The sequence below is a fragment of the Rana temporaria genome, chromosome 4, assembly GCF_905171775.1.
Source record: "Rana temporaria chromosome 4, aRanTem1.1, whole genome shotgun sequence".
NCBI lineage: Eukaryota > Metazoa > Chordata > Amphibia > Anura > Ranidae > Rana > Rana temporaria.
In genome coordinates, this window is record NC_053492.1 from 168562823 (window position 1) to 168587903 (window position 25081).

General features: G+C 41.6%; 1 protein-coding gene across 1 annotated transcript in view; it reads left to right on the forward strand.

Annotated features, from left to right (window-relative positions):
* SAMD7 (sterile alpha motif domain containing 7) overlaps positions 1-25081 on the forward strand; it is a 67424-nt gene that overhangs the window by 33437 nt on the left and 8906 nt on the right. The window contains exons 6-8 of the mRNA XM_040347717.1: positions 3514-4181; positions 6042-6163; positions 13358-13468. Coding sequence (XP_040203651.1) covers positions 3514-4181; positions 6042-6163; positions 13358-13468 — 901 coding nt within the window. The remainder of the gene's footprint in view (positions 1-3513; positions 4182-6041; positions 6164-13357; positions 13469-25081) is intronic.

The window sequence follows — 25081 nt, forward strand, 5'->3', positions numbered from 1 at the left end:
CGAGTTTTTATGGTTCTAGCTGCTGTTGTCATATGGTAAAAAATATCTTTCTTAATACACTTTATAGTGTCCGGAATCATGGATAACAAAGAAATATCTATATTTAGGTTCCTCTCTACTCCGGACACTCTCCAGTATATCTCGTGAACCTTTTCCCAGAAACTTCTCACCAGATGACAACTATACCAAACATGTTCCATAGTCCCCCTTTGATATTTATTTGATTACTGATTTTTTTTTTATTCAGATATTTTTATTGTATGCTTTTTAACTTTTTATTCAGATAAGTGACCTAAGACTGAACGTTAAGGTACAAAACAAAAGGGAATTACATGGTACAGATACAATGGAAATATGGAGTACAATATGGGAAAAAAGAGAAAAGGGAGGGATAGGGTGAGGGAAAATGAATGATTATACTATACAGGTCAGTGTTTCCACAATTATCTATGGTAATAAGGACTGCGAGGTAAGAGGTCTTGGGAACACAGAAATTACATTTTGCTATGACATCAGCTTTATTCCATATCTACTTGCTAAGTTACCATATTATGATTCTCTGGCTATTATGGGGTACATAAAAAAAGTGGATCTAGCTTCCCTCTCTGTGCACCCTACAGCTTCTCTCAAACAAGCTAGACAGAGCAGCCTAAAAAAGAGAACTAAAGAGTGGGTACTTCCATGTCACTGATCCATTTGTATTAGAAGATTTTATGTATTTGCTATTTAAAAAAAAAGAATGTCTCCAAAACATTCAAGATGAGGCAAATCAGATTCAGATATGTGACATTAAGGCTTACATCTGTACAGTTGTTGCTATAACCTATGAATGTTATACTAAAATCATTGTTTCCAGTCTGAGCTGCCTAGCATAATAGTGAATTGAAAGGTTTTTTCATTGAGAACTAAGGAACATTTCTGGGACTGAAAGTACAGCTCTAACTATCGCTTGAATTTCTCAGTTTAGAACTTCTAATTCTTCAGTCTGCTGCTGTGAAGACAATGAGGTCTAGGCAACACCAAAACTGAGTCTGAAACAACAGGATACCCTTATCCTGTTAACATTCATTAGGTTGCAACGTAGGTTAGATTCAAAACGAATTCTCTCTGTGGGGGCAGCATGGAATGGATTACACCCCCCCCCCCTTTCCCCCAGAGAGTGTGCACCAGGACGATTTCTCCTTAGTCACATTCCAAACAATTATTATCACTACTATTATAGAAATGGCAAAACAGATAGCCATTGCCCATCATAAATATCATCAACAGGACCTAAGTGGAGTCATATCTACTTTAGCAGCAATTAGAGAACAAGCATCTAAAGTCTGGTGTTTTAAACATTCTAGTTTACAGGCTTAAGCAATTAGAACCCTTAAGCAGACATCCATCCAGACTAACAGCATTAGGCTGAGCATTATTGCCCTATCGTAAAATTGTTTAATTAGCCTACAAAAAGCAGAATACACATTTGTGGCCTAAAGGGGTTGTAAAGGTACATATTTTTTTTCCTAAATAGCTTCCTTTACAGTGCAGTCCTCCTTCACTTACCTCACTTACCTTAAATGTCCTTATTTATTCTGAGAAATCCTCACTTCCTGTTCTTCTGTCTGTAACTCCACACAGTAATGCAAGGCTTTCTCCCTGGTGTGGAGTGTCATGCTCGCCCCCTCCCCTGGACTACAGGAGAACTATGATGCCCACTAACACACAGCTCCTTTCTCTACCTGCAACGTAGAGAGCATCCTGACTCCTGTATTCCAAGGGAGGGGGCGAGCACGACGCTCCACACCAGGGACAAAGCCTCGCATTACTGTGTGGAGTTACAGACAGAAGAACAGAGAAGTGAGGATTTCTCAGAAAAAATAAAGAAAAAAAAGAAAAATCAAAAGAATCGAAGGATGAGGTAAGTGATGTGAAGGAGGACTGCATTAATGTAAAGGAAGATATTTAGGAAAAAAATTGTACCTTTACAACCCCTTTAATATCTCTCCTTACAGAGTCAAAATTTAGATGTGGTTCATAGCTCCTGAGCTGATAACATTATACCAAGCATAAGAACTTATACACACGTATCAATTAATTACCAGCAAAGATCAAACCACTCCTCAGACCTCTTGATTGGTCAGGCCATTTCTGTCATCACCATCCTTGATGACCATAAAAGTGTGGCTGCATCAGTATTCTATTTTAGCATAATATAGGGACTGAGACATTCATGCCTTATATATACGGCTATTATATATGAATAATAGAAACGTCAGTGGTCTGGAGCTAACCTTTAACATCCAATGAAGAACACCAGCCCAGAGATTACTATTTTTTTTTTTATGCGAGCCAACACCAATCCATTTTATGCCCATTGAATAAACTTTGCCGGAACCCAAAGAATTTTTTATGTACTTTCATTCTTGAGCCTTATTTGCTTCCTATTGTATTGTTGTCTCTTTTCTTTTGTAATACCAATGTCTGTAAATATTTTGTTTACAGTGTTTTACCTTTTTTTCTTAATAAACAATATTTTAAAATCCTAAAACTTATCTCTAATGCACTAAGGCAGAACTTACAAAAATCCCTGTCCCTGTTAAAGAACACATTATTGAAAATCTCTGAAATATTCCTGTCTGTCAAAACAGTTAGCCAGATTCACGTAGTTTGGCGTATGTTTAAGCTGGCGTAGCGCAGCTCATTTGCACTACACCAAAGTAAAGTAGAGAGGCAAGTACAAGCACTTGCTCCGTAAGTTACGTCGGCGTAGCGCAAATGGGCCGGCGTAACCACGCCTAATTCAAAGTAGGCATGTAGTGGGCGGGACAACATTTAAATGAACCGTTACCCGATGTAAATGAAGGCCCTTCGTACGGCGCATGCGCGCGCATGCTCAGAATCACGTCGCAAATACTCAATGCTTTCGGCGTGAACGTCACCTACGCCCAGCCCCATTCACGTACGCTTACTCAAACAATGTTGAATACGACGGCTGTTCCGTCGTCCATACCTTGCATGGGCTGCGCCATCGTTTTGGTGGTTAATCTTTATGCCGGCGTATCTTGCTCATTTACATATTCGACACGTAAATCCACGTACACACCCCTAGCGACCAGCATAAATATGCACATAAGATACGATGGCGTAGGAGACTTACGTCAGTCGTATCTTGGCCAATTTTAAGCGTATTTGGTTTCCAGAATACGCTTAAATATACGACGGCGCGCATTCGGACTTATGACGGCGTATCTACTGATACGCCATCGTAAGTCTACCTGAATCCGGCTAAGTATGTATTACAGAGCTTTATTAAAATTAATAATTGCTATCAAATCCAAAACCTCCACATACACAATCCTATACCCACAGTTGATCCAGAGAAAGGCAAACAAATAATAATAAAGCATGATACCTGTGGAAAATAGCACAAATTATTTATTATGAGAAACATTTTAATAAAGTAAATCACAGATATTCTGCAAACTCTCACGCAGTTACCCTTTCTTTCACTTTCTTCTATACCACCAGGATGGACGTGGAAATGAATGCTATGTATCACCAGAGAGAGTTGGACAAGGCACATAGAAAAGGCTTTGTAGATATGGACTCACCATTTTTATACCATGGAATGCCACCAAACCCAGTGGCTTTTAGAGGTAGGCAGATTTGTCCAGAAGGCCAGCTGCCATCTGATCTGTTTGTTCATCGTAACGCCCTAGAGATACTTCATGGCAGTGCTCTTTTGAAGGCTGGCAGTCCTTATGCTCCCATAAGTAGTCTGCAAAGAGAAAGAGCTCGAAGACCAGGCCGAAGAGCTAGCAATCAAAAAGTTGCAGAAAGTTCCATAGGTGTATCCAAAATCCAGCTAGATAATAAACCCCATTCCTCTCCAAATACTGCTGAAGAGGAGAAGGAGGAGAAAAAAGAAGAGGACTCAGAGACATTCAACAAATGTGACCAAGGAAAAGCACACACAGACCCTGCAATAGATAAAAGCGCTATAGAAATCTCAGATAGCCAGGAGAAGACATGCAATCGCACTTCTTTAGAAACAAGCAGAGGAAGAAATTGTGCAGACAAGGAGCTTGCCAATTCTGGAACAGCATTTGAGGACAGATTTATTTACCAATCTCCTGTTCCCATATCAGCAAGTCCATATGGTTTTCAAGTCACCATGAACCCTTCGCTCATTCCAGGTCTGTATCTCCAATTTCCTTATTAAACTATACAGTACTCCAGGCAAACAACTAAATATGTGGATGAAATTTGCATACAAACTCTGCTTTACTGTTTGACAGAGCAGAAGACTTGTGACCGTACAGTAAAGGTCATAGCAGCAGACTGATGTGTCTCTGTCACTCTGCTTGCGCCTTTCAGCATGCCCCACTGCAGCACAACTGACTGGCCTGTTGTGCTGCTTTCCTCTCTTCCATTTTTAGCTCTGCTGTACAGTTGATTGCAAGAGACTGACACCATGTAACATCCAGGTAATTTCACTTTAAGTAAAAAATACATTTAATAATTTATTTATGAATACAGAGCAGCATTCATTTAATTTTTTATATCTGCCTGGAGTTGGTTTGACAGTACAGTTTTTAACAATGTAAGATCTTGTAGAATGTAGGTGAATATATAGACTCTTTTCTCCAGGATTTAGTCATCAACACACCTTATTTAAAAGACACAAAGCAAGTATTAGGAATTGAATGGTATTTCAGTATCTGATAGGATGCTTCTTGTAAGTAAGCCTTCAATCCTTATGGTAGTAAGACACCTTCTTATGCACTTACTGAGTGGAAACATTGGACTTTTTTTGTTATACACAGAAGGACTTTTTAATGTTTATGTAACTCACATTTATATTTACCACAGTGCTGCATATTTTTTGTTTATTGCTTTGGAGGATTGGATATATTGCCTTTTTTGCTAGCAGCTGTTATTCCATTTCATTTTTCTGTTTAGCACTCACTTATTTTTTCAGCATTCATATGTAATTTACCATCTGTTTTTGGAGCTGCCCTGTGTTTGCAGTTCACCACTGCATTGTTTGATAGAAAAGACTAAGTGCAAGAACTGTGTGCCTCTAAACCACCTTACATTATATCAGTCTCATTCACAGCACCCCCATGCCCATAGATAAGATACAAGTTAGGCATACACTATTTATGCCTATTATCTCTGATGAAATCAGTCCTATTAAGGTCCAAATTTACTTTTCTTTATTGTCTGCAGTTTTAGAATTTTTGGAGTAAGGCCCCAGCCTGTTGTCTTTTTCTAGTAAATCTGGGCCTAACCTTTTTATTTAAAATAGTCCTGCTGCTGCTGCCAATTTTATACTGTGGTTTTATAGTTCCTGTAGTAAAACACCTGCCCCTGCTTTCTTTCTCTGGTACAGTTTGACCAATTCTCCCTCATCTCATTCTGCTGACTTATTTTACACTGCTATATTATCTGTGGTTTCTAATGACAGTTTGAAATTGGCTGGTGGTGGGATAGTTTTGCAACAGTGAGAACAGGGACATCATGAGTAAACTACTGGCCAATTTCTATCTGCGGGTCAAAGCGGGCCTATTACAATCCTTTTTTTTAAAAAACTGGAATAAATCACATTGGGATGCTGCTGTATGTAAGCCACGCTAATTGTGAAACAAAAATATCAAGTCCACATCCAAATATGTGCTGCCAGTGTACGCTATCGCGGAGACTGCCAGTGAAAATCATACTGTCACATAACACTACATATAGATTAAAGGCATCCTCTAATCATCTTATTTAAAGGATTTGTGTATTTTCATTGTCTCCCTCAAAGTCACATGAAAAGACCCTTTCACTTCTGAATAGTATTTTTAAAAACATTTTTGCATTGGTACATGTCTCTTATGACAGTGCCTAGCTTTCCATACTTTTTTGACAAACAGCTCTATACCCTTACCCCGCTTTTCCAAACCAAAAAAGGTTTTGCCTAAATCAAGCTTTAATACATTTTGTAAAACAATAGGAATCTTTAAAATTACATTTAACCTCACTAATGCCCATCATTATTTAAATTTTAACAGGAGCACACAGCCTCTTCCTGAACAGAGAAGATATTCCAACTATTCAAGATATTTGTAAATGGACTTCTCAAGATGTCTATAATTTTATCTGTAGCTTACCTGGCTGTTCTGCCTATGCCCAGGTAATTGTTTTATTATATGTGTTTATCCAGTTACATTGACTACAATCTCTGCCTCTGCCTCCGCGTATAACCTAAATAATTTTTGAATAGACTGACCCTTTAAAATAAATAAGTATACAGTGCCTTGAAAAATAATTCATACCCCTTCAAATTTTCCACATTTCGTCATGTTACAACAAACGTAAATGTATTTTATTGGAGTTTTTATGTGATATACCAACACAAAGTGGTACATAATTGTGAAGTAGAAGGAAAATATAAATGGTTTTCAAAATGTTTTACAAATAAATATCTGAAAAGTGTGGTGTGCATTTGTATTTAGCCCCTTCTACTCTGATACCCCTAACTAAAATGTAGTGGAATACATTTTTTTTAAAGTCACCTAATTAGTAAATAGAGTCCACCTGTGTGTAATTTAATCTCAGTATAAATACAGCTGTTATGTGAAGCCCTCAGGCATTTGTTAGAGCACCTTGGTGAATAAACATCATCATGAAGACCAAAGAACAAACCAGATAGGTCAGGGATAAAGTTGAGGAAAAGTTCAAATATCCCAAGCTTTGACCATCTCACGGAGCACTGTTCAATCCATCATCTGAAAATGGAAAGAGTATGGCACAACTGTAAACCTACCAAGACATGGTCGTCCACCTAAACTGACAAGCCAGGCAAGGAGGGCATTAATCAGGGAAGCATGGTAACTCTGGAGGAACTGCAGAGATCCACAGCTCAGATGGGAGAATCTTTCCACAGGACAACTATTCGTGGTGTAATTCACAAATCTGGCCTTTATGGAAGAGTGGCAAGAATAAAGCCATTGTTGGAAGAAAGCCAGATGAGAAAAAATATGTACCCTTTTGACCTAAAAGTAAAAGGCGATGTGTGGTGGGAAAACAAACACTGCACATTACCCTGAACACACAATCCCAACTGTGAAACATGGTGGTGGCAGCATCATGTTGTGGGGATGCTTTCCTTCAGCAGGGAAGCTGGAAGTTGATGAGGAAGATGGTTGGAGCCAAATATGGGTCAATTTTAGAAGAAAACCTGTTAGGCCCCGTACACACGACCGAGTTTCTCGGCAGAATTCAGCCAGAAACTCGGTTCAGAGCTGAATTCTGCCGAGAAACCCGGCCGTGTGTACACTTTCGGCCGAGGAAGTCGACGAGGACCTCGGCGAGGAAATAGAGAACATGTTCTCTATTTCCTCGTTGTTCTATGGGAGAACTCGGCCCGCCGAGCTCCTCGGCGGCTCCAGGACTGAACACGCCGAGGAACTCGATGTGTTTGGCACGTCGAGTTCCTCGGCCGTGTGTACGGGGTCTGAGAGTCTGCAAAAGAATTGAGACAGAAGCAGAGGTTTACCTTCCAACAGGACAACGACCCTAAACATACAGCCAAAAATACAATGGAATGGTTTAGATCAAAGCATATTCATGTGTTAGAATGGCCCAGTCAAAGTCCAGACCTAAATCCAATTGAGAATCTGTGGCAAGACTAAAAAATTGCCGTTCACAGATGCTCTCCATCCAATTTGTGAGAGCTTGAGCTACTTTGCAAAGAATAGTGGGCAAAAATTTCACTCTCTAGATGTGCAAAGCTAGTAGAGACATTTCCAAAAAGACTTGCAGCTGTAATTGCAGCGAAAGGCGGTTCTACAAAGTATTGACTCAGGGGGACTGAATACAGATGCACGCCACACTTTTCAGATATTTATTTGTAAAAATAAAAATTAAAAAACATTTATAATTTTCCTTCCACTTCACAATTGTGTGCTACTTTGTGTTGGTCTATCACATAAAATCCCAAAAAATTAATTTATGTCTTTAGTTGTAACATGACAAAATGTGGAAAATTTCAAGGGGCATGAATACTTTTTCAAGGCACTGTATATCAAAGTAATTTTTTTACATCTTGTTGTTAGTAAAAGCTGCTGGTTTAAACATGCCACAAACTAAGACCTGGGTATGAATGCAAGATGAGTATCAGTATTCCTTGGCACATTGCTTTATATTCAGAACCGTTTCACTACTTTACATTCATGCTGAGTGCAGACAAACACAAGCTGAATTCAGTAGCTTGCAGTTCTGTCTGTGATCACAGGAAAGCAGATTGTTAATTTACAGTCCTATGGCATGCCAGATGTACTTACAGCATTAGTTCATATGTCTTTGAGACTTCATTGATCAGAGATGACTGCATGTTCTACCTAAGCAACGCATATTTGCATGTTCTGCCTAAGAAACGCATATTTGCATGTTCTGCCTAAGCAACGTATATTTGCATGTTCTGCCTAAGCAACACATATTTGCATGTTCTGCCTAAGCAACGCATATTTGCATGTTCTGCCTAAGCAACGCATATTTGCATGTTCTACCTAAGCAACGCATATTTGCATGTTCTGCCTAAGCAACGCATATTTGCATGTTCTGCCTAAGCAACGCATATTTGCATGTTCTGCCTAAGCAACGCATATTTTTAAAATGTATTATTATTAAAAAAAGGTGCACATATTGTTATACTGTTAGCCAAAAAAGAGGGTAGCAAGTGTCATAATACTATTGTAAAATTTAGTTAATTCAGGTCTGGTCACTTTAAAGTTCCAGGAATAGGCAAGGTTTTTCTTGGGACACGTTTGTCTCGTGTCAGCACAAAACCAAATTCTAACTGCTTCTCAACAATAACAGAACAGACACACGGTAAAAGACTTTCACTGGAAGCTGCACACTTCTGATCCCATAGTCACTGTGACAAGGAAAAAGTGATCAATTTGTAAAATTGGTCACTTACCAGTCTTTAGGCTGCTCCCTGGCAGTGCCTTGTAGTCGTCACCCTGCTAGGCCATAAATGGCTATTTAGGGCCACTTTTTCAATACTGAATTGCCCAAAGACAGCGGAGATCCATCCTGTCGCTTACAGCGTGTACAGATGGTGGGTTTATCCCTGCAACACCATTTCCCCTGATCCATTACAGAACTTCATGAGGCCTTGTATTTTTGTAATGGTTGTTGAAGGTTCAGATAATCTCATCATGTCCCATGGGGGCTCAGGTCACCTCACATGTATTTCATTTGAGGAGCCCTGTACTCACTGCCAGAATGGTATACCTCTCCCCACTAGACACCACCAACTCCTGATACATACTTATCTACACCTGATACTTGTGTTCAGGACCCAATGTATTTACACCATGACAGCATAGTGTGTTTCAAATGCCGCTTTATGCATTGACATACATCCTCAGATCCAGTCAGATGGTGTACAATTTGGCACCATACATGGGGAGCTTAACTCTTCACAGAAGTTGAATCCAATGCAATTTTACTTCAGCTAACAGCAGTACAGAGGATGATTTTTTCCAGTCTTTATAAGTGTAGGTAGACAATGACTTTCCTGAGCCCTGTCTGTGTCAATAACTAACTGGAAGAAATAGGAAGGATCTAGATAAGACTAAACAACTAGCACTAAACAGAAGGGGAGGACAGAGTAAGATGCCAAAATCAAATTAGATAAACAAGTTGCAGCAGCCCAAAACTGCCACTAGATGTCAGCATACTACAGAAAAATTATAATCTCATGCAATTCAAAACAAGGCATAACAATTACATTAAAGTGGGGCAAAACACTGTGTATGGACTCACTTTAGACACTGTCAGTTCAGAACATGTGGCGGCTGGTGCTCAAAATTTTTGCAGCCACTGTGCCCATCCAATGCAGCCACTGTGCCCATCCAATGCAGCCACTGTGCCCATTAAATGCTGCCACTGTGCCCATCAAATGCCGCCACTGTGCCCATCAAATGCCGCCACTGTGCCCATCAAAAGTTGCCACTGTGACCCCCCCCACTTACCCTATCACGGTGGCGGGTTAGGCAGCAGGTGACGGTGACCAACTGTGGGACCTTGCAGCTTCTGTGTCCTCCATGCATCTTCCACTTTAAGACCCCATTAACACTGGGGTGCGGGCCGTGTTAGCAGTAAAGCGCCACTAGTTTTAGCAGCGCTTTACCGTTTACTGTTACAGCAGCGCTTTTAACGCTAGCGGCCAAGGAAAGGGTTAAAACCGCCCCCGCAAAGCGCTGCTGCCAAAGCGCTTTGCAGGTGGTTTTTAACCCTTTCTTATTGATTTCAACGGCGGGGCAGTTTAGAAGCGCTCAAAAGACACTGCTTGCAGGACTTTTTTTTTGGTCACGCAAGCGCACCGCCCCAGTGTGAAAGCACTCGGGCTTTCACACAGTGGACACTTGAGATGCACTTTTAAGGTGCTTTACAGATGCTATTCGTAGTGCTAAAACACCTGAAAAGCGCCTGGGTGTAAAAGTAGCCTAAATTACAATATGACTTATGTAGCAATCTATGTTATTTATTTATTTTTTTACATTAATTTAATTGGATCTCATGGCTGTCAATCAAATGCAGTTAGTTTTTAATCTAGACTTTACAATCACTTCAATACCTGTTTCTGAGATGGGAAATTATGACATTTGCAATTTATATTATAACGTTAAGTACCAAAGTGCTATAATGTCCCTCTGTAATAAAGTAGGTGCAGTCCTTAGTATATACTGTATAACGCAGCTCCTTAAAGGATAAATCTACACAACTCAGCCCACTGTTTAATGTTAGTGTGACATGCGTCCTATAGAGTGTGTTTAAAGTGATACTAAACACACAGGGCTAGATTCATAAAGCCCGCCGTAAGTTTGTGCGGGCGTAGCATATCTCAGATACGCTACGCCGCCATAACTTAGTGAGGCTGGATTCACAAAGAACCTGCGCCCTAAGTTACGGTGGCGTAGCGTACATCGTCCGTGAACGTATGCCAGTGCGCATGCTCCTAATCACGTCGCAAATAGTCAATGCTTTCGACGTGGATGTAATTTACGCAAAGCCCTATTCGCGAACGACTTACGCAAACGACGTAAAATTTTCTAAAATCGACGCGGGAAAGACGTCCATACTTAACATTGGCTATGCCTCATATAGCAGGAGTAACGTTACGCCCGAAAAAGCCTTACGCAAACGACGTAAAAAAATCTGCCGGGCGCACGTATCCAGGTCATTTGCATATTCTACGCTGAAATCGACGGCAGCGCCACCTAGCGGCCAGCGTAAATATGCACCCTAAGATACGACGGTGTAAGAGACTTACGCCAGTCGGATCTTAGCCTAATTTCGGCGTATCTTGCTTTCTGAATACAGAAAGAAGATACGCCGGCGCAAGTTTTGAATTTACGCGGCGTATCTATAGATACGCCGGCTTAAATTCTTGCTGAATCTAGTCCACACTGTTTAATTAACATTATCCCATCTCTTTCTGTCTGTGGATGATGGCACTGAAATGTTTTTAATTAAAATTAAAACCATCCAAATACCTTCTTTCCTAATCGATATACAGCTGTCAAATCACCCAGGTCTTTTATAGCCAGTCTGCAGGGAAAGATAAGCAGGAAGAGCTTCTAGTCTTCTGCTACTGGTCACATATTCAAAAAAAAAAAACTAAATTTAATATTAATAAACAGTTTTAAATTGCCATACAAATATATATTTTAAATCAAATTATTATTTTTTGGTAATAACATGGTGTGGGCAGATTTCTGCCATAGACATGCTGTGTCACACCCCTCCAGCCTGCATTTTAAAACAACAGGAAGGTGAAGCCTCCATCTATCAAGATGTAATTACCCAACCCCGTAGAGCTGTTTAGAGGACGTGGAGGAGAAGGGTGGGAGTGGGCTGTTATTTGCCACTGTATATACGCTCACATATGTGACTTTATAGTCAAATGGGCTGCTCAGATGTGATAGGGAGGAAATACTGAGCATGTGCACTAGCTGCCAACACTGCTCTGAAAAATTCCCAACTGCATTGGGGATATGGACAGAAGGAGGAGACAGAGAACAGCAGAATCAGCCATGTTTTTGCAGAATACAGAAAACTAATCCCATAGTGACTGAGTGAGTAAGTATGAACTGCATGTACTACAACATTTACTGACCGTTTTTAATGATGCATGTTTAATGACCCTTTAGAAATATTTAAACCCCAGGAAGCATGCTTAAATGTATGGGGTTTAAAGGGGCTGTGGTTAAAATATATTTGTTTCTCCGCATACATATAGTAGAAGCCATACTGTGTCCCCACACTGCCTGTCCCTTTCTGTATTTTTTTTATTTATTGTACATTTGTTGTCCCCTTCACTGCTCTATAGAAACCTCCCTGTGCATTTCATCCCCCATAAGGCACAATCATCATGGAGTATCTCCCTAAACCAGGGGTGTCAAACTGGCGGCATTGCATGAGGCATTGCAAGGCTAATGCCGCGTACACACCATCACTTTATGTGATGAAAAAAAACGACACTTTCTGTGAAGTAAAAAATGACGTTTTTGAAACTTCAATTTTCAAAGACGAAGTTGCCTACACACCATCGTTTTCTCACAATGATCTTGCAAAGTGAGGTTACGTTCCACCACGTTTTACCATTGAAGCTTGCTTCATAAGTAGCTTCTGGGCATGCGTGGATGAAAAAACGTCTTAGAAAACGACGTTTTTTGCTACACACGGTCAATTTCTGTGAAGTAAAAAGTGCACTTTTAAAAAACGACACATAAAATTGAAGCATGCTTCAATTTTTTTTGGTCGTTTTTTACAAGACATAAAACAACGTTTTCCCCTACACACAGTCAATTAAAGTGACGTTTTTAAAAACTTCATTTTTTTTCATCACATAAAGTGATGGTGTGTACGCGGCATAACAGTTACAAGCATGACTCTCACAGGCAGAGGCATGATGGGACTTGTAGTTTCGGAACAGCTGGAGGGCCGCCAGTTTGACACCCCTGCCCTAAACAATCCATTCCCCATAAGATACTTCACCCAAACAGCCTCCTACAGTCCTTGCCAGAAAGGATCAGCACAGTTGTAAGATCTACAAGGGAGCTTTTCGTTCTCTTTCAGATGTTACCAATTTAATTTCTATTCCAGTGGTTCTCCCTTTTTTTCCAACTGTATAAAATACATTCACTCCTCTGGAACATTCTGGAAATTGGAAACATTTGAGTGAAGAAATTGGGTTTGATTATAGTGTCTCAGCTGTTGTGGATTTTAGTATGGAATAATTATGAGTGAGTCACAGTCCAGACTTGCATAAGAGGCACATTTCATAGCCCTGTCTCAACTGTCTCTCTTACAGGTTTTCAAAGATCACGACATCGATGGCGTAACCTTGCCACTTCTTACTGAGGACCATCTCTTGGATACAATGGGGCTGAAACTTGGACCTGCACTAAAAATTCGCTCTCAGGTAAATGTTATACACCACTGTGGGGTAAGGTGACCAGATTTTTAAAATGAAATCCGGGGGAGCTGCGGTGGCTCAACGCGATTGGCACTGCGCTGACAAGCCATTCACCTCTGCAGCTAGTCTCGGCTACATGTGAATTTAGTTTGGTGGTCTCAGCCCGGCTCCCGGTGGGTGTGCTATGCGAGGTAAGCCTGCGCTTAGTACGCCCACCCCCCTCCCACAAAAACCACCACACTTACACACGCACTCGAAATTGAGTTAACATGCACGCACTTTGACCACGCGGTCTCTAAAAAGAGAGGCGAAGGACTAACGGGGCTGGTTGAGCGGGCTAGATCCTCTCACTCCCTTGTAGGGAGTCCCTCTGCCCCGTTGGGCTTCAAAGCGGAGCAGGTAAGGCGGGCTGTGTGGGAGGACCCCCTCACACACCCGCCATTGCCACCCGGGGCATGGAGAAAGGTGGCAGATTGCCTCTGGGGGAGGCCTGCCTACTCCCATCTCCTGCAGTCCAGCTCCTCTCTCGAGTACACGCACAAAATACACTTTAAAAAAAAAAAAAATGAAATCCGGGGACATATTTTTTTTTTTACTAGTAATGCTGGCAATCAGCGACTCTCTGCCCACCGCCACCCGCCTCACAGCCTCTCAAGTCTTACTCTCCGGGCCCCGGCTACTACTGAGTGGGGTGCGGAGGAAGATCACTCCGCCAGGGAAGGCAAGGAGAGGCAGGCGGCTGGCCGGGACTTGAGCCAAGGCAGAAGAACATGCCAGTGGAGCTGAATGGGCATGCACCCGAAAATAAAGACATTTTCCCTCCGCTCTGACCAGCATATGATCATCAGAAAGGGGCACAGATAATTGAAAAAATACATCCCCTAAGCTAGTAGAAGCGGCGTAGCGGGGGTGTAATTCAGAATTTTTGTTTTTTTATTCTGCACTGACTGTCTTTGAAATTGCCCCAGCCCCTGTTCAAATCCAATCTGGGGACAAAACTGGGGACAGACTTGGTCCGGGGACAGTGTCCTCAATCTGGGGACTGTCCCCTGAAACCGGGGATGTCTGGTCACCCTACTGTGGGGGTCGATTATGAACCACAGAATCATACAGACTCTAATTTGGCTTGACTACAAGGTATCTATATGCTATTACAACATGTATATATTGTCCACTACCTTAAAAAACTCTTTGGTTGATTATAACCTGAAGTGTTACACCTGGACTGCTCCAACTATAATAAAGGTATTATGTATACAATTACTTTAATATTTTTACTGAGAATTACTTAAAAGGTCATCAGTAAATAAAAAGAGAAAGAAATTACCAGCCCCTTAAAAAGGGGGGAGGGGCAGAAAAGAACAAGCAGCCTTTGCTGCATTTTTCATCTTCAAGCAGGAGCTGTCCTTCACAGTACTTCCATCCACCACTAGATGTCCTCAGTCTTATAACCAGTTAGCATTATTTAAAGTGGATGTGAACTCCCTCTCATCCTTTGTAAACTAGTGTCATAGTGGTTATCTATAAGGATATACATGCCACCTGTCAAATGTCTCCCCTTTGTCTGTTATGAGACTGCAGATTCTACGGACAGGTCTGTAGTCTGGAGTTTGGTGGGTGGAGTCGCGATTTCAGTAGACTCCCCGCCCACCTCTACACTCCCCTTGGCCAGGCATTGATGTTTCGAATGCCACGTACACACAATCGGAATTTCCAACAAGAAAAGTTCGATGTGACCTTTTGGTTGTAAATTCCGACAGCAAAAATTTAAGAACTGGTTCTCAAATTTTCCGACGGGAAAAGTTCTTGTCGAAAATTTTGATCGTCTGTATGCAATTCCGGCACGCAAAAAAACACGCATGTTCAGAATCAATTCGAAGCATGCTCGGAATCATTGAACTTTTTCTTGGCTCATTGTAGTGTTGTACGTCACCGTGTTCTTGGCGGTTGGAATTTTATGTGACCGTGTGTGTGCATTACAAGTTTGAGCCAAAATTCCTTCTGAAAAAAATCCACGGTTTTCTTGTCGGAATTTCCAATCGTGTGTACGCGGCATTACACTGAACTTCTGCTGGTCTAGTGGATTATGCCCCATGATCACTAACATCCAGTCAAAACTCAGGAAATTCACCACATGACTTCAGCATAGCCAATCCTCTGAGAGCTGGAGAAGAAAGGAGGAGGGATGTGAAGTACACAGAATGAGATATGTAAATCACCTGTCACTCACAGCAAGGGGGAGAAATGGACTCCTATTTCTTCTCTGACCATTTTTATCTCACTTAAAAAAGATAAGATGACTGCTCAGAGCTGGATTAACTCTTTCTGGCAAGACTGGGCACAGATGACATGAAATCCTATACTGTACAAGGTGAAAGCCTTAATTAAAAAAAAAACACTTTAATCCATCTCCTCTGTGCCCAGGCCATCATAAATTCATCTTCAGTTTGTGAATGGGCACTGAATGAGACGCAGCACAGTGATAAGCTCATTTCTCCCACTACAGTCAATAAACTGATTGGCTCCCTGTGCTGCTTTCCTCCTTTCATACTCTTAAGTTCTGCTGTGCAGGAGATTGCAAGAGGCTATTACCATGCCACATTCAGGTATCTAAGGGCTCATTTCCACACCTGGCCGCACAGCACCAAGATCACCATATTTCTGCAGTGGCTACTGGCAGGTATTTACAATCAGCTGTGGACAAAAAAAACCTGTACAAATCAATGTCGGGTTGACACTGTACACTGCATATATTTGCACAAAGAGCGATGCTGTTAGAAACACGTGGCTCTGTATGCAGATAGTTTACATCCAGGGATGCTTATCGGTCCCTAAACTCAGGTAATTGCTCCATGTGCTATTAAATGCAAACAGCTATAAAACCTGTCAGCCTGTCATTGATTTGTACAGACTGAGTGGCTGCAGCTGATCGCAAAAACCTGCCTGTTCCTGCCACAGTAACACGCTGATTTGGGCAGTGTTTGGCCTGATTTACTGATGTATTCAAGTAATATAAAGGGAACTGCACTGTAAAGGTAAACTGTAATGATTACAGTGCAGTCTCTTTTTTTATCACAGTGTCCCTCTAAATTACAGTGCACCTAGCAATCACTTTTCAGATCTCCAGCTCCTCCTACCCCTGCTCTCTTACATCAAGGTCCACAGAGCCCCCCTTACATCAGAGTCTACAGAGCCTCCTTACATTAAATTCTGCAGAACCCCCTTAACATCAAAGGTCACAGAGCCCCCCTTACATCACACTCTACAGAGCCCCCTTTACATCAGAGTCCACAGAGCCCCTTTACATCAGAGTCCACAGAGCCCCTTTACATCAGAGTTTGCAGGAACCCCCTTACATCAGAGTCCACAGAGACACCCTTACATCAGAGTCTGCACAGCCCCCTTCATTAAACAGCCCCCCTACATTTAACTTACGCTGCAAGAGGAGCTGCTCTGTGGACTCTAATGTAAAGGGGAACCCTGATTTAAAGGGGGTTCTGATGTAAAGGGGAACACTGTGGACTCTGGAGTAAAAGAGAAGTCTGGTGTATGGGTGTGGCTGCTGACCAAAGCCGCCCCCCCCTGCATCAGAGTCCACAGAGCACCCCTTCAATTATTTTATACACTGGGGGGCAGGAGAGAGGGTGATCGTGTTGGTAAAAGTTTGGTGAGAGATGATTCACGCTTTTCAGTCTTCGTGCTTTTCAGTCGTTACAGCGTGAGGAATGTGCTATCGCCATTACGAACGCTAGTTTTACCAGAACGAGCGCTCCCGTCTCATAACTTGCTTCTGAGCATGCATGTTTTTTTTCCCCCTCGTTAAAGCGTACACACGACTGTTTTTCACAACGTGAAATGAATGACATGAAAAACGACAAGAAAAAATAGAGCAGTTTCTAAATTTTTAACGGCCTTTTTTTTCTCGTCAAGAAAAATGCTCTGGGAGCATACACATGACCGTTTTTCACGACCAATTAAAAAAATTGCATTTTCTCATCATGAAAAACGGTCCTGTGTACGCGGCATTAGACTGAAGGATGATGGGAACTTTTATTAAAGCTGAACATTTTCTAGTGTCTGCAAAAACAGTAGGCTTGTCCCATCTAGTGGCCAGATTTTATATTGCAGGCAGAACAACTAAATAAATATCCCTGTTGGAGACAGAACAGGGAGAATAAATAGTAAATATTGAAGTCTTTGGAGAAATATGCAGGTAGTTAGCATTTTCAGATAGACAGCTCAGAATTGTTAGCATATATCATTTCACATATGTGTCTTTTACAAGTCATACATGCCACACATGAGCTGTGCTTTCCCAGCTACCAATATCATTGCAACATTTCCAGGAAGATATGCCAGAATTGTTATTACTTTTCTAAGTTTTGTTCTATGAGTACAGACTTATGTTTTTATCTGCATCAAACCTAAGTTAACAAAAAAAAAGAAGAAAAATATTTTTAAAAAAATGAGATACAGTGTAATTATCTGTACTCCCAATACATTAAGTAACAGTTTCCTGTGTGAGAATAATTATTGCTGTTGCTTAGAGCGAAACATTTTTTCTTTGAAATGGTTCCCACTAGTATTCATTCCAGTGATGTGGACATGCATGACTTAATGTGGCATATTTATGAACAACTAGTAAAAGCAGTGCTCAGACAAAACTTGTGAACCAGGCATTCATTTTTCATGCATAATAAATTTGTTATATGCTTCCCATCAGGGAACCGTACAATTGTACATGAGGATGAGGGTTTTATGGCTTGGCACAAAGTAATGTGTAAAGATCAGTTACCCACAGCAGCTGATCAGTACTGATCACTTGCATTGTTACAGTAAGCTAGAATCTGACTGTTTGCTGTCAGTTGTTGTTCACTGTAGCATTTAAAAAAATGGCCAGTGTTTAAAGTGTATTTTTTTATGCTTTTTTGCCTTTGGTTATCCTGCCAGTAGCACACCTCCTTTCCTAAGATGATCATGCTCACTAGCTATACTGTATGGAGGAGAAGCATTATCACCCTAGGCAGGGAAGTGTGTAGGACTACAAACACTTTCCCTCTCCTCTTCTCTATAACATGGAGGTTAGGTGTTCTGTAGTTCCTGGCCAGGAAGGTAGGCATGCTTTAGATAATACTGCAGAATGCACAGGACAGCACTGGATTGCTGGCAGGATCAACAGATATTCTATTGCACCAATTGCATCGATTAATATACAACAGTTCAAACAACACACTGACAAAATGGAGAAGTTAGGATTTACATACAGTCTAAATTCCCTTGTGCAACTGCGATGTGCCTTTTGCATTATTTGCTGCTACCTAAAGAAGAGATAATGGAATGAGTAGATAAGCAGGAAAGCCACCGTTTTCTTGCAGTTATGTTTATGATCATATTTTAGTTTCCCTTTTGGCTGTCTGTTATTCACTTTATATAAGCATGTATTTGTCAGTCTTGAAATGAGCTGTTTTTCCTCTGGATACATCTTTCACATCCCTAAACCTCTGTGCCATGTAAAATGAATCACAGCATTCCGCAGAAATGACTGGAATTATCTACCCACCCAGTGTTTAGCCGCACTCTATGCACTACAGAACACCCACTTTTCTTACCGTTTCTGCATTTTCCCTATTAACTCAACTAATCAGAGAGTGAATTACTAGAGGCAGTTAGTATTATACAAGACCAGTAAATACTGTATGCTCATTTTGAGGAACTGGTAAACATGTGAGGCCCCGTACACACGGCCGAGGAACTCGACGTGCCAAACACGTCGAGTTCCTCGGTGAGTTCAGGGATGAAGCCGCCGAGGAGCTCGGCGGGCCGCCTTCTCCCATAGAACAACGAGAAAATAGAGAACATGTTCTCTATTTTCTCGACGAGTTCCTCGGCGGCTCCATCGGGCCAAAAGTGTACAGACGACAGAGTTTCTCGGCAGAATCCGGGTTTGACCGAGTTTCTCGGTGAATTCTGCCGAGAAACTCTGTCGTGTGTACGAGGCCTGAGACCAGTTAAAGTGAAGCATTTTTCCCTAGAAGATAGTCAGTCTTATTTTTTTAAATTAGCTAATAATCTAATTGGCTGCCTATGGTCAAGTGCTCCAATTTTCTTTGAAAAAAAGCCCCATTGGCCCTGGGTAAGTAACAGTATCTGGCAGGTAATAGTGTCTCTTTAACCTAGCCTCTAAAACAGGGATATGCAATTAGCGGACCTCCAGCTGTTGCAAAACTACAAGTCCCATCATGCCTCTGCCTCTGGGTGTCCTGCTTGTGGCTGTCAGAGTCTTGCTATGCCTCATGGGATTTGTAGTTCTGCAACAGCTGGAGGTCCGCTAATTACATATCCCTGCTCTAAAATAATGTTTTTACCCTCCTCACAACCATTAAATAGGACCTTTCATTATAATTCGAAGATGATTTATTGACCCCCCTCTCCCCCAAAGTCAAATCGCATATAAAAGCCTGTGTATGCTTCACCACTGTCTCCCAAGAAAAATGGGCACTTAAAATCCCATAAGAATAGAGTTGAACATTCTGCATGCAGGAGATTGGCTGCTCAGAATGGGTGCCATTCAGAAAATGCTTGGCATTTTCTAAATGCATGGAAAGCATTCTCTAATTGGACGAGGAAAGGAGTGGAGAGGTGGGAGGTGTCATGTTCTCCATCTTGTCTAATCAGAGTACAATTTTGCTTTCATTCCGAGAATGCACCAATGACAAGCAGTCAACCTTTTTTATTCACAATACATCAGGCTAGCCACTCAGCACGGGACCCAGAAGCAAGTTGAGTTCACTGGAGTGGCGATCTCTACTTCAGTTATTTCTAACTTTCAGGGGCATCAGCAAGGTAGGGTATATACATAGTTACATTGGTCCAAGCTGGACCAATGTTACTATGTAAAACTATTATGACTCAAATTATTCTTTAAGGGTTGATGGGCCAAGCTGGCTGTCAACCGTTAAGTCCATGTCCCTAAATCCCTCCCCACCAGTGGCTCTTACAGTGAAAGAAAAGCCTTGCATATTCTTAAAAAGGTTTCATCTCCTCTCCTTCCTATCCTGCATACCTTGTGAAAAAAGATCCATGTATTTACCTATTTTTAATTTGCCCTGGACCGGTCATGTAATCCCGAAGCTCCGACTCCTCCCTGTCAGTAAATGGCTGCTGCAGGGGAGAGGCAGGGCCGTCTTAATAGCATCATGGGCCCATGGGCAAAGTAATGCTCTGGGGCCCCTACAATGACAGTGCAGGTAAACAGACATCAAGTAGGTAGGAGGCAGACTGCCTCCCCTGTGTATCTATCACTCTCAGTACTATCATGGGGCCCCCAATTTAGGGGGAACTGTGGGCTCAAGGACCAGCTGCTTTGGGGAAAGTGCAGGGGCCCCTGGGCAGTGCCCAGGTGTGCCCTCGCAATAAGACAGCCCTGGGGAGAGGAGGTAACACCAACACTGACTGGGCCAGGGGAACCCATTGGTGACACCAGGGCTCCAAGAATTCACAGCCATTGTTGTGTGCGCTCCTAAACTGGGAGTCAAAGCAGCAGAATCATGTGACTGAACCAGATTAAAAAAGGTAAGCACACCACTCTATTTTTTCTTTTTTACACTGGGTATGCAGGATACGTTTTATGAATAGTGTTAGGCTTTTCTTTTACATTAAGCCACTCGTTCCAGGGCCAAGCAATAGAATAGTGTCACGTGGCAAAGAGCAACTATTCCACATTTTTTATTCAGAGTGGGTCATAAACATATCACCATTGAAGTCCTTCTCCTAGCAGCACTTTAACTGATGGGCTGCCATTGTCCACTCCTAAGCTGATGGAGGCCAATGTGCTTCAGCACTTTTTCCCCACTTGTTGCATCCCGTGGGTGGAAAAAGACAAAAACTTGGCTCAAGGGATGACATAAGGTGAGGTAGCTGCTCTGCTATGCACGAAATCCAGATCCAGAATTAAATTGTCTACGAAGAATTTAGCGCCAGGTTTCCAACTAATATGGGAAAAAGGCAGTCCACTTTTGTCTGTGCTCCAGTCCTGAGGTGAAGCCGGCTATCATAGGCCAACCTGGGCTCTGCGGTACATCACTATCATCAGTATTATTGACTTTAAGTGGGCTCTGACCTAGAGACTTTCAGTCAAAATCCCACAGATGGTAGGTTCACCCCACTGGCTTCGCAGCGAAGCACATACACCAATTAACTATCCCCCTAAAACTGAACTCCTACCTTTACTCCTAAAGTGAAAGTAATTCTACAACTCTTGATACTAACCTTTGTACACCTAAGGTAAATCACTGCACACTCTGCACACAGAACAGTCATGCCAACTGCTCAAAGGCCCTGCAACTAATGATCCATTTAGCCTTAGGCCATATAACAGACAGGTGGGCTCCTATGTCAGCAGATACATCATGCCTAATGCCGCATACACACGGTCGTTTTTTGTCTTGGAAAAAAACGTCGTTTTTTATCATGATAAAAAACGAAGTTTTTCAAACTTCATTTTAAAAAAACGACGTTGTCTACACACCATTGTTTTTTTCAAAAAGCTCTAGCAAAACGCGGTTACGTACAGCACGTACAACGGCACTCTGTTCCATTCAAGCTCGCGTCATAACTTGCTTCTGAACGACATAAAATATTGAAGCATGTTCGAAATTTTTTGTCGTTTTTCAGAAGACGGTCATTTTAAATGACGTTTTTTAAATTGTCTGTTTTTTTTCATCCCAAAAAAAGACCGTGTGTACGCGGCATAACAGTCATAAAACTGAAATTACATAGTGACACAGTGAAAATATGTTGTAAAACACAGTAAACAGGAATTAGCTCTCAGCTTCGGGAATATGGCTTGATCAAAGCATGGCCAACAGGCTGTTTGTATTTTGTTATCCCTTACTCACATCTACAACCACATATTGCGTCAGATTTCTTTCTCAATTCACAAAGTTCTGACAAACAGAAATACAGAGGAGGATTGTTCTCGTTGGCATTATATAAGCACTGTTCTATATAAAATATCTCTAGAAAGTCCTATATTGCTTTTAACATCCTCTGTTGTGTTCACATTTCTTTTGCAAGAAATATACATTGCACTAGGCATAATATGAGGTATTTTTTTTTTTTTAATCCAGTACTTTTTTTTATTGTTTTCCAACCGTGTACATGACAGGAAATATAAATTCATATTTTACACACAGTGCATTTTATGTGCATACAAAAAGATCTATAACAAACACTATAAATCTCCATCCATACCAGCCCTCCCCCTCCCTCCCTATCTTACTTTTAAAGTGCATACACGTTTTAAATCCTGTTCTTGTCCTTAAATTAAATTGTTCTTTACTAGTCTATACTTAATTAGAGTGAGCGGCCTATTTTCACTAACCAGTGCTCCCATATTGCATTAAATTTTTTAAGGTTGCCACGTCTAATCCATGTTCCCCTCTCTTTCCCTATTGTGCTGTTCATTGCATTGAGCCATTCTGCTACTGTAGGTGGATTTTGTGCTTGCCATTTTAGTGCTATTAGTTTCCTCGCCTGGAACAGACTTCTTATGACTGCTACTAATACATCCCTCTGCCCCATTCTCTTCTCAATGCATCCTAATAGGCAAACCCTGGCTTCAAGTTCCAGAGTAATTCCAAAAGTTGCATTTATAATGTCCAGAATCTTAACCCAATATCTATGCAATTTTGGGCATTTCCACATCATGTGGATGAGGTCCCCTGTGTTTTGACATCTGGGACATTTATCATCTGACTTCCATCCGAATCTAAATAGTTTCTTGGGGGTATAATAAACCCTGTGGAGAAGGAATAGATGGGAGACCCGTTGTGACGGGGCTAGTGAAACTACTGTCCCTAATTCCAGTATCCTGTCCCATTGCTCATTCGTTATTGGGCCAATATCCTCTTCCCACCTTTGTTTGTTCCTGCAAAGCCTCTCGTTTCCTACCAACTGATCCCTGATTCGTTCGTACAGATCTGAGATAAGACCTTTCAGGACCCCTGTCTTGATTAGTCTTTGAAAATGCGTTAGCTTTTGCCATCTTACCGGCTGTAACTTGAATTGGGCTTGTAGTGCATGTCTAACCTGCAAATAGGTAAAGAACATGGAATTTGGAATACCATATTCCCTACTTAACTCTGAGAAGGGTTTTAATGTGCAACCTGTGTACAATTGTGCCACTTTGGTTATCCCACGTTTATCCCATTCTTTTAGTTTCCCCATGGCCAAAATGTCTTTTAAATTCTTATTTTCCCATAATGGAGAGTATTCTGTTAATCCTTGATAGCCCAAAGCTACTTTTCCTGCTTGCCACACTCTTACCATCATTTTTACTGTTGGGCTTTTTACCAAGAACGAGTTGGCCTCTAAGGCCTCTATTACAGAACTATGTGGGGACCCTCTTAGCATCATTTTCCCGCTTGCATTTCCTCCCCCCTCTATACCACAGCCCCCCAAGTGCTGCAACTCTGCTGCCAAGAAATAACTGTGGGGGTGCGGAACCGCTAGCCCTCCCCTATTTGTTGGTAGTTGCAGCGTTCGGAGACTGATCCTTGCTTTTCCCTTTTTTCAAATTAAAGTCCTAAAGAGGGTCTCTATCTTCTTAAACCATTGATTGTCAATCCATACTGGGGAGTTGTGAAGTATATAAAGCAACTGTGGCAACCAGATCATTTTAATGAGATTGCTACGGCCAGCAACCGACAATGGCAAATGTCCCCATATTTCCGCTTTACGTTTAAACTTGACCAGAAGTGGTGCTAGATTGTTATTTATAAATTGTTCTGGGTTACGTGTTACCACAATTCCCAAGTACTCCATCTTCTCCCTGATTTTTAATTGAGGGATTCCTATCCCATCAATATTGCTTACCAGGTCCACAGGTAAGAGTGTTGATTTTTCCCCAATTTATTACCAGGCCCGAAAATCGTCCGAACGCTTCTACTGTTTGAACTGCAGTTTTGAGGGAGGTTGTAGAGTTGCCCAGGAAAAGGAGGATATCGTCCGCGTAAAGCGCGACTTTCTCCTCCTCTACTCCTCTCTGGAACCCCTGTATTTCCTGCCTAGCTCTAATTGCAGTCGCCAGGGGCTCAATTGCCAGGGCGAAAAGGAGGGGGGACAGTGGACATCCCTGTCTCGTTCCCCTTTCCAATTCAAACGACTGTGAAACTTCATTGTTTATTTTTATTTTGGCCCTTGGGGAATTATATAATAGCTTTATCCATTTAATAAAAGATGGGCCAAACCCAAACTTCTCCAGAGCATACCAGAGATAGTCCCACTCCAAACTATCAAAGGCCTTAGTGGCGTCCAATGCTAGGATAGATCTATCTCCCTTATTCTCTGCCGGGGTCTGTAGGTTTAAATACAGCCTTCTTATATTTATGCTCGTGGACCGATTTGGAATAAATCCAGATTGATCTGGGTGTATTAATTTCTGAATATATTTATTTATTCTCATTGCCAATACCTTGGCTAAGATTTTCACATCTGAGCAAAGCAAAGATATCGGTCTATAAGATGATGTGTCTAGTTGATCCTTCCCTTCCTTTTGGAGCACTATAATAATTGCTTCTAGCATTGAGGGAGGTAACCTTCCTCCTTCTATCGCCCAGT